This window comes from Astatotilapia calliptera, chromosome 23, assembly GCF_900246225.1.
Source record: "Astatotilapia calliptera chromosome 23, fAstCal1.2, whole genome shotgun sequence".
Taxonomy (NCBI): Eukaryota; Metazoa; Chordata; class Actinopteri; order Cichliformes; family Cichlidae; genus Astatotilapia; species Astatotilapia calliptera.
Genome location: NC_039323.1, coordinates 40,021,718 through 40,032,585, shown reverse-complemented (window position 1 = coordinate 40,032,585; position 10,868 = coordinate 40,021,718). Strand labels below are relative to the sequence as shown.

The following is a 10,868-nucleotide window of genomic DNA, read 5'->3' as shown; positions in this document are numbered from 1 at the left end:
GCAACAGGACCGCTGAGTCTTTGATTTTATTCATTTTCTGTTGTGTTTTACTTGCATCTATTTGAAAGATTCAGTGTAAACACAAAAGGCTATTTTATTTTATATGCTGGAATATGCAGAAAAATGTTTAAAATGTTAAAAAGGTTTAAATGTTAAACAAATTTCTTCCAGTAATTAGTTACTGATTACTTTTTTCAAGTAACTTGACCAACACTGATGGTGAGGATGTTCTCTTTACTGCAGTTCTGGTTTGCAGTGATCTGGACAAAGTGTTCTGTACCCCCAGGAGCTTGGTGTTACTAACAAGATGAGGATTATCTCCTTTCTTCTTCTTTTCAAGATGAATTAAGTAAACTGTATTTTTAAATTATGTTGTTCCACTCTCTGTGTAAGTGTCACAGAAATGGCTTATGTATAAAGAAGTTTAATAGATGGTTCCAGCAGTTAAAATGTTCTTGCTTGTACATTTCTGTGGTCAATATTGTAAGGGTGTGTTTATCTTGTCACAAAGAACAAGTTTTGTTACACCACTATTATCGCGAGGTTTGGGCATGATAGTATAGGCTGTGAGTCCACGTTTAATAATCACGCTAAGGAGTTCAGCGAGCTATCTGCAAAGGCCTGGTTAGTCTACCAGCTGTACAAGGTATTTGTCATTTGCCATAACTGTATTGTAATATTGTGAATATTTGTAATGTATGGTGTTCTAATTATTTTAATGTTTTAATTTAGAATGAACAAGACTGTAAAGGTATTCTTATAGGACCTCCGAAGTGGCAGGCGGCCACGAGGTAATTTTTGCTGTTAAAGCACAAGTGTTACTTTTGATAGACTGAAGCGCTTAAAGCCTTTGTGTTTTATGTTTGTAGTTTTCACGGCGTTCAATAAATGCAGCGAAGCGCCCGTCTTGAAGAAGCCGTGCCTGTGTTGTCATTTCGGAGTTACACTCTGGCTTAAATTATTCAGGCTTACAGAGTCTTTTATGAACCAAGATGGCGGCACGCACAGACGCAGCGGCTTACAGCAGCTCTCCCTATTTGTGCCTTCTTGTATGTTTATTGTGCTTATCGTACATTGTACATGCGTCTACCTGCACAACTGGACGTTACTGTCGTCTGGAGACATTGGACATCGGTTTCCAAACAAAGATGACCATCTCCATCGCACACGCAACATTCCACTGCTGGGTGCTTATCATTACCGAGACTTGGCTATGTACACAAATCCCGGATGCCACAGTGCAGCTACAGGCCGCATGCTACACAGATGGGTCAAGAACAGTGACTCCGGGAAGAACAGAGGAGGGGGACTCTGCATCTAAATGCACAAAGGTTGGTGTAACAACAGCACTGTTGTGGACAGACACTGCTCTCCAGACCTTTTTTTGCCCAGAGAGCTAAGTACTGTAATAATCATGGCAGTCTATATAGCACCGGCCGCTAATGTAAACACAGCTCTCTCTCTGCTGCTAAATGCCATCGCTTCTCATCAGCGCGCCCACCCTAATGGTATCCACATCATAGCAGGGGACTTTAATAAGGCAAATCTCAAGACTGTTTCACCAAAATTTTACCAGCATGTAAAATGCCAAACAAGACGGGAAAACACTCTGGATCATGTGTGTTGGAGTCAAATTGTTAAATGTTGTCACTGTGCTACTTAAATTTGTAAGTCTTAGTTGAAAATGTAAGATCAAGTACATTCCTTTGTTGCTATTGCCCTCCCCAGCCTGTTGACTGGTGGCAGAGGCTGTAGTGTTTTATTATAGGGACGTCCAATGTGAAGATTACTTCTTGTTTAGTAAGCTTCCTGCCTTTTGGTGAGCAGGAGGTCACACAAACGCACCCACAAACACACACACTCGCATGCATACACACACACATTCTCGCACATACATACACACGTGCTTACATGTGCACTCACATACACACATAGTACCTTATCTTTTAGAACCATAGGTTGTTGTTTTTTTTACAATGGGTGGTGCTTGTGTGTGCTGTAACGGTTTTCAATAAAAGGCAGCAAGCGGAGGCCTAAGTCGGGGTCATTCTGCGGTTGGAGTCAGAGTGCTTTTCTGAGACACCGACCGGGTCTCCCTTGCGCAAGTAAAATCGATTGATCGCTGATTGTCTTGCTTCCTTGTCGTTAACGGGAATAAGTGTCTAAACCAGCGGGGCCTGTGGAAGTGCAGACCCAACAATGTGTGTTGCAACATCAAGCACGCTTACAGAGCCACACCCTTCCCCCACCTGGGCCAGTCAGACCACCTTTCTCTGCTCCTCATACCAGCATACACCCCCCTTAGCCGGCAAAAAAAGCCCATAAAGAGGACCATCACCACCTGCAATGCATTGTGGGAGCGCAGCACCATATTGGCAGCCCACGAATCAAAACAAACACACTGTGTTGGAAGGAAGATTGCTACAAACCATACTTAAAAGCAGCTCAAAAAAAAAAAAAGAAGGACTGTATAGAGACAGATTGCATCCGGATGCAAAGAGACGGTACTTGCAAAAAATGGCGTGCACTGGAAATGTGGAATGTGAAATACAGCTGTGGAGTAGAAACCTTATTAACTTATCATGATATATTCTCGTACCTTGTCTGTGGAGTCAGCGCATACACAGCAAACCAATTTTGCAATTATAAATCTCTGGAGGCTCACATCCAATTCACCAAGGATTGGGTACAAGATTTGGCTATTTTTGAGCCTCCACGTTGTGAGTACGCCGTCATTCAAACAAAGGTAAGTCAGCTTGAGTACTGCGAGTAAAATCCGTTTGATTTCCCCCCCGAACATTCAGATTAGTGCAGCATAAATTCATTCATGAGGGGGAAATGACCGTGAGAACATGTGAAGGCTGTTAGAGGGATAACATTGTGAGTTCAGTGCACTGATGTGACATTGTCCTGAAGGATTTAGTTATTTATGGTTAAAGAAATTACACTAAACAACAACAACAACTTCTACTGTTATAACTTGCACATTACTTTTCTCAGTTTGTATATACACTAACTTATTGGAAGTTACATGTATACTTTTTAATGCACAGGTAAAATACACAATCTGCACTTTTCTAATTATTCTAAATATTCTTAACTATTTAAACATCTTTCAGTATCCTGCTCTGTTTGCAAAGTACAGCCTGTGTTTGCCACTTATCTGTACTCTAATTTTAATAACTGTACAGTACTCTGCTTTGGTAACTATTGTCCATCATGTAAATATGTAAAAATTGTGTTTCTGTTCTGTGTCCTATTCTGTTTGTATGTGTGTTTTTGCTGCTGATACAACCAAATTTCAAAGTGTGGGACAATTAAAGGATTATTCTATTCTATTCTACTTTCTAAACACTTTATTTGTTACATTTATGATAAATGGATTTGAAAGTAGATAAAACACATGTGTGTCAGCCTTGGCTCATTAAAGTCCTTGTCTTTAAATTAACTTTGTCTTTGTATGTTTCAGGTACTGCACTCTCAAAGACTGAATGAACCAGCATTGCAGCCATGGGTCATTGTGAGCATCACAGGGAATGTTGAAGCTGCCCACTGCAGCTGTAATCAGACGCGGAGACCTGCACCCATGTCACCGCTTTTCTGTTTAAATTAAACAGTGAGGATCTGTGGCACAAGGACTGTTACAGATGAACCTGCATACTGGGTTTTGCTGGGTAATATGACCAAGATACAGCCAGAGGTTGGCCATAAGATAGACTTCTCCTTTCCAGCTGAATAAAAAAAGGCTCTCAATCAAACATAAACAGACCATCTGTAGTGACAGGTAAAAGAAGCCGTCCTCAAAAAAGAAAAATTCCACCTGCTACTGTGGAGGAGTCGTCTCAGCTGATGGGACAATATTTCTCCAAGCATCGTTCTGTTCTGAATAACCCATAATGTTTTATTTAGAGGGGGGGGTCTACATTTGTGGCTGAAGTGCATTGCCATGTAAATAATTTGCATTTACTGTGTATGTACTTACTAAGTAACACTGTTCAAAAGTTGAATAAAGAAACACATTTTTTGCCTTTTAAAAAAAAAAAAAATTAAAACCCCTTTGTAGAACATCACATCAGTTACAATGTAGAATCAATGTCATGTATAGTTTATAAATGACAAAATGTTCACATAAAATCACAACAGCATTTAAATAATATCACCCACTACTAGCATTCTGTAATTTACTGTCTCTTTTGAAAACCTATTGCTACATATACAGCACAACACTTTTAAGACTATTTAACAAGAGTATTTTCCCCTGGTTTTACTACCACACTGGGGCACATGTTCACCAAAACGCAAACCTTCACCATCTTATCCAGAAGGGTCACCTCTTCACCCTCACATGGAAGAAGTAATCTGATTGGCATGGTGGTTTGTTTGAAGCAGGGATTTCGTAGTGCCCCATGTGTAGCGTTGGAACCCAGTCAGGATTTGTCTCATTCATTTCATAGGCTGGTTTGCCTGCAATAATGAAAATATTAGCAATTAGAAACTCTATAAATAGAACGTATATCTACAAAATCACTCATTAGGATGTTTGTTCTAATTTTCTATGTCCTCAGAGCGCATTGAAAATAAAACTAACAGGCTATAAAGAGTGATATGAACTTATTTAGAACTTGCCTGAATGAGAATGTCTGGACCACACCAACAGATATCTGTGGCTGGTAGAGAACTCGATATCAGCTCGTCTCACAGCTGCTATCCAGGCTAGACGCCTTCTTTTAGTAACATCCGGTCCTCACCTCTCTTTCCCTCGCACCTGCCAGACAGAAGGAAAACGTCATGGATGGGGTAAAGGAAGACATGCGGTGGGTTGTAGTGATTTTTTCTTTCTCTCACCCTCTCTCTCTCATTTTTTTTTGCTTCACTCTGCATGTGAGCCTTGTGCTTGGGCTGAGCAGAGGGGGCAAGGGAGGTAGTTACACTCGCAGTAGCACAGGAACAGAGCAGGAGGGAGAGAGAGAGAGAGAGAGAGCCAGGGGCAACAACAAGAAACAACATCATCAGATTAGAAAGGTATAGTAATCATCCACAACTATTTTCAGTTGCGGATGATAAAGGATTCAGAAAGTTTTTTCATGCAGTGAATCATATGTATGTGATTCCAAGCAGGAAAACACTCCCAAAAAATCATCCCAGTTTATTCATGCAGTGCTTCGGAGTTTGTACGTGCTTTTGTCTCTAGGGGCCACCATATGTCTTTGTATATATACATATACATGTTTGTTTTTTTGGTTGTTTTTTACATTAGTAATTCATTTTGTGCATAATTTTATATTGTTGTTGAAAATAAATAAATTAAAGCAACAAAACAACCTGAAGAGCCGGTTGGATGCCCAAATTGCCGGCTCTTCTTAGTGAGCCGAGCCAAAAGAGCCGGTTCTCTAAAAAGAGCCAGAATTCCCATCACTAGTGGGTTGATGTGACAGAGGAGGATGTCCAGTATAATGGAAGCAGATATGTCTAGGTCCTGAGTCTCTGACCCAACATTTTGAGTTTGGTGTGGGTTCATGATTCTTTCCTTTGCTTCCAGAGATTATTTAAGTTTAAGCTTTGTGCAGTTTAGTCTTGAGTTCACTTCTTTTTAGTGTCTCTGTATTTGTTTTTCTGATTCATGGTTCCTTTTGTATTTGTCCTCAGCGACTCATGTGAAAGTCAGTCTTATCTCTTACCCCAGTCATGTCTCTGTTTATTCTCCACTTGTCTTGGTCAAGTTTGTGTGTCTCTGTCTCCATGTTAGAGACATGTATAAAAGAGTGCAAGTAGCGTGGATTGGGTGGAGATGTATGGAGAGAAATTGTCTTCAGAAGGGTTGCAAATGTGTACAATATTATCCACCAACCAAAACTAAGCTTTACAAATGTGTCCGATGATTTGTGTGTAACTTTTGAGGATTCACACCCGTGTGCTTCAATCCACATAAAAATACAAAGTAATTTGACCACACGTGAAACTATTTTACAAATGCCTCCCCCCAAACAAATAAATACTAATCGTTTACACACAATGATTAAGTTCGACTCACAATTCTGATAATTTTCTCTTTGTCTTTCTGTGTGTACAAATATCTTAAACGTGACATCTTTCTCTCTGGTTGAAGTAGCCACAACAGGTTTCTTACAAGGACGGTTGCAAGGCTTTCTGCTTTTAAAACATTCTAGCGCACACTGTCAGCCAAATGACTTCCTCACCAGTATGACGATGTGGAAACTCTGCTTTGCTCTGCTTCTACTTGTGGTTGTTGCACTTGTTTCTCTTTCTGTCTGTCACATTCTGCCTCTCCCTCTCTCGCTCACTATTCCCTGGCTCTGTCATGTCTCTCTGTTTCTTCACCCTTTTCATGTGTCTAGTTGTATTTTAGTCTACATCTCTGTGGTTGTGTTTGTGTGTCATTTTCTGCTTTGCCCTCCTTGGTTCATTAGTAGATTTTGTTCAGCTGTGCTCCCCAGGTGTTTCCGCTCTACTCTTACCTCATGTGTTTATTTAAGTCTTCAGTTTTTCTTTTCCCCCTGGATCTGTGTGCTCTCCTTGAGTGATATTGGTCCCTAGTGTTTCGTGGTCTCCAAGTTTTGTATTGTGAGTTCTGGGGTTTCAGCAATAAATCTGCTGTTAAAGTTTATCCTCGTATGTGAGTCCTCACTCTGCAAGCATACAGCAGGCTATGACAAGATAATCCATCTTTGTGAAACCTTAAAGGGAGCAGTCAAAAGAAGAACAAGACACTATGACATGATTAAAGGTTATTTGCTGCTCTATTAAATGAACATTTAAGTGTTTATTTGGTTGTATGATGCATGTATTGTATGCTATAATGTCTTCCCTTTTCTTTATATGTAGTTTAAATAGCAGCACATCCTCACTTATACAAGAAACTGCACCTGTTTAAGGAGGACATCGGTTCAGCTTATTTGTGCATTAAAATCTGTCTGTGTGTAATTGTTATATTTGTGGCTACATTAAGAGTTTAATTTCAATAGAAACTGTAAACTGTATGATGTAATTTATGATTTGAGTTAACTGCAGATGATGTGATATGAGATTAAACTATTATCACAATGTTTCCTTATATACTGTATAGATTCAAGTTTATTTTTCTGAGGGGAAAAACGATCTTTTAAATATTTTAGATGCTTGGGGTTCAACAGAAATATGTTTTCATTTATCTGGTTGGAATCAGTAACTGGAGTTATTCTAGGATTTATGTACACAATGAAAAGTCACAGGTTATCCCAAGTGGATGTTCTAGGTCAGAAACATCTGGATTATCTGTCCATGAGACAGCACTCTGAGAGTAACTTACTTACAAAAAAAAAGAAAAGAAAGAAAACAGATCTATTTCCATCTTTTATATCCATTTCTATTTCAGGGTGTTAGCTGAGTTTTTTTGTTTTGTTTTTGTTGTTTTTTTTAAATGGCAAATAAACAAACAGTGGATACAGGAAGATCAAAATATTCAAAGACTGCTTTTATCCAGCTGGGAATATAATTATAATATAAAAATGTATTAACGTAATTATGCAGTGTGACTCTTTATTGTGAGAGATAACCTTTACACAATCCTTCAGCAGCCAACATATATTCACTACAAAACTGTCAGTTCAACATCAACACGGCACTAAGACCGATTCAGCGAGCAGAACAGAAACTCTCTGCCTGCATAATCAGGAAATGAGTCAGAATTCTAAAACCTATGAAAACAACTCCCAGGACAACATCGCTGTGAAAAGGCTTTGAAACTTCCATATGGGTTTTAGAAATTTTCAAATTCAATAGAATTTTACATGTTTTGTGCAGTTTGATGGTGGTGTGTAGATTGTGCATCATATTATGTTGCTATTCTGACTGGAACTCATTGTTGCACATGATCATGGCTTCATGCATAGTTTTGTTACATGTCTCAAATTGACATGATTACTCATCATTTTTAAAGAAAGTTTGTCTTTTCTTAAACCATCAAACTCTTTAAATGTGGACTGACAGTTTGAATGAAACTGTTTTGTGTGTCTACACGTCTTTCCAGAGGGCTCTTCCTGTAAGGCCGTGCATAATGTTGCTTACTAACTAATAACCTTTTAAAACACACTACATTTCTCTCCTCTCTTCTGTGCTTACTCACTGTTTTACTTCGAGGCTTCCCTACAAAAATCTTGCAGATCCACACACTTCATTCTTTAGACAAAGTGAGAATTTGTGGTTTAGTCACAGGATGTGGTGTCTGAGAGGGCGCAAGTCTTCTGACCAATATGACACTGTGTGCTTTACTTGTGATGGTAATGTCCATATTTTTAGTGCAGTAGTTTGCACATATTTCTTCTAAGTGAAAGATTATAGGTTTGATTCCAGGAGGAGACAGAAATCCCTTCGGTGCCATGTCGAAAAAGGACCAATATGACAGTTTGGCAGTAAAAAGTCTGCCAAATCAAACATGCAAAGCTTAAATAAGAGAAAAGCAGCAACAGCTTTTATTTATAAAGTTGAGGAATCAATATTTTCTGTTTTTCTAGGAAAATGAAAGACGTGCTTCATTTTCAAACAATTAACTAAAATAAAATGCTTATTTACATTGTATTTCATATTAAAAGTTCCTGACTTATGACAGACACTCTTGTTAGTTCAGCAAATGTCAGTCGAACATGAAACACCGAGTATCACACTGATAATCTGAACGTCACCACAGAAGAGCAGAGGAGGAATGTAACCCGTGTAACATTATGTGACCTGCTTCTTTACGAACACAACTCCAGGCAGGAGCCAAACAAACATGGGAAGCAGGTCAGTTAACATAAATATGAAATATGCAGCATGAATGTGTGCTGCATTATATAAATAGTACAATAGCTTGTGTTAATTTAAATGAGTTGTAGGTTTGAATCACTGATAAAAACAGTCATCAGCCTCATTGATTTTCTGCTCTTCAGTCCTGCTTTTGTAAAGGAAATTATATGTTGGACTAAAAGCAAAAAACAACTTTGTTTTAAAAGTTGTTGTGTTTTCTTTTTTTGGACATGAGACCACTCAGTGTTTTACTTTTAGAGTGTCTTAATACGGAAGCAGAAGCAGTGTTGTAGGTGCACTTCCTTTTGAGAAGTGTTTGCACAAGACGTACGCAAGACACATGAGAGCCAATACTTTGAGGTTTATGAAGCACATTGTTTGTCCTCCTTTCTTCAGCGGATCATCTTCTGCACTATCAGCAGCACTTACACTGCAAATCGGACATATTGGCGAGCATGGATGCACTAAACCTGTGCTTAATTCTGCTTCTACCACTGACTGCATGCTCACAAGATTTGGGAGGAGGTAATGTAAAAACTGTTTTCATAATGTAACATTTATTTTTTTAATGCTACTCCAGCCTCTGGTTTAAATCATTGATACTGTTTCTATTATTGGTACTGATTTCAGAGATTGTTGTGAAAACAATTGGGAAACAACCAGATGTCACTCAAATATGTCCCAGTGAAACACAGAACATCACGCTGATAGTTTGTAAGATCAGAACTCAGAGAAGTGGAGGAGAAAATTGTGCTCTGCTGTATTTTTATGGACGAGGCTTTGAGAACAAATGTGACTCCAGGTTCACGCTGATGAAGGAAAATCAGACTGTGTTTCTCCACCTGATTAATTTAACATCAGAGGACAGTGGGAGCTACACCTGTGAGTGTTCAGCTCCTGAAAGAACAAATATTCTCCATCTTAATGTCACTGTGGAAGGTAAACAAGGTAAAAACAACAACGTTCTTCTTCTTTTAACCATTAATTATTTAGCAATATAAAGTCTGTACTGATTTTAGAAGGTGACCTTCAGGATTTGTTAACTTTGAGGCCAATAGTCATACATCGCACTTAACCTTTGTTCAGTTGTAATGCAAATACTGCATCCATGTTTCTAACAACTGCTTCTCTCCTCATACAGAATTAAGCAGCAGGTCTGGAACAGAAACACTTCCTCTTACACGGATTTGTGTAACCGTGTTCATCATTGTGAGTTTAGTTATCTTTGGATTTATTTACGCACGACTGTGCGACAGGTGAGAAACTACTGTCAGAGCTGTGTTTCACATGTTTCATGATTTACCTTTTAACACGCTTCATAACTTTAAAACATGTGATTCTCTTTGCTCTTTTCATTTTGGTTAATCCACTTTAGCTGAAGGTCATTTTGATGTAACGTATTGCCCTGCTGTTCTCATGTTTAAGTGAATTAAAGTCAATTAGGATCCTGCTAATAATTTATCAGATATATTTATCGTATTAATGGAAGTGCACCACTGCTATAAATAATTTCTTGTCTTCAAGTTTCATATGAGCCGTTGAAGGAACACAGTGACTTTCATTTCCTGTTGCCCCCATTAAAACGAGCTACACGATGCAGCGACTGATGATCAAGATCATGTTTGTTTTTGTGTTTCTCTTACAGAAAACCAGAACCATCGCGTAGTCCTCAAAACACGGTACTGAGCAAAAGATGTAACTTTTGATTCATTTATATTGTTTACTTAACCTTAATGTTTTTAAACATATTTGTTTCTGCAGAGGTCAGAGGACATTGAGCCGTACAGCACCTACATACGGACAGATACTGGACCATATTCGACTGTTCAAATGCACGACTCTAAACAGAATACTAACAGTTCACATGTGTCAGCAGACAAAACTGAGACAGTCTACGCAGAAGTACAATAATATTATATCACATTTTTCAACACTGACAAGTGTAGTTTGGCAAATTCACCACAGGGTGGCATCATTTGACTGACAAATAAAGAACTGACCAGAATCAGCTTCATCATCTCAGCATTTTAACATTGTGTTGTTATGTAAATATTTTGTTACAAACTGCAGTAAAACTTTATCCATCA

At 38.6% G+C, this 10,868-nt stretch overlaps 1 protein-coding gene across 3 annotated transcripts; it reads left to right on the top strand.

The window, feature by feature from the left end:
- The first annotated feature begins 769 nt into the window (after nt 1-769).
- On the top strand, nt 770-10,868 carry LOC113017009 (carcinoembryonic antigen-related cell adhesion molecule 2-like). Of its 3 annotated transcripts, none has more exons than XM_026160260.1 (6): nt 770-1,331; nt 9,178-9,306; nt 9,412-9,729; nt 9,923-10,037; nt 10,427-10,460; nt 10,543-10,868. In XM_026160260.1, the coding sequence occupies exons 1-6, from the start codon at nt 1,322-1,324 to the stop codon at nt 10,690-10,692; spliced, it is 756 nt and encodes a 251-aa protein (XP_026016045.1). In that variant the 5' UTR covers nt 770-1,321; the 3' UTR covers nt 10,693-10,868. The 3 variants fall into 3 exon arrangements, with proteins under 3 accessions (XP_026016045.1, XP_026016046.1, XP_026016047.1); XM_026160261.1 differs by lacking the exon at nt 770-1,331 and adding an exon at nt 5,450-6,745; XM_026160262.1 differs by lacking the exon at nt 770-1,331 and adding an exon at nt 8,557-8,778.

Coding starts and splice junctions, on each gene's coding strand:
- LOC113017009 (XM_026160260.1), top strand. Junction 9,730..9,922: donor CACTGTGGAAGGTAAACAAG/GTAAAAACAACA, acceptor CTCCTCATACAG/AATTAAGCAGCAGGTCTGGA. Junction 10,461..10,542: donor CGCGTAGTCCTCAAAACACG/GTACTGAGCAAA, acceptor TTGTTTCTGCAG/AGGTCAGAGGACATTGAGCC.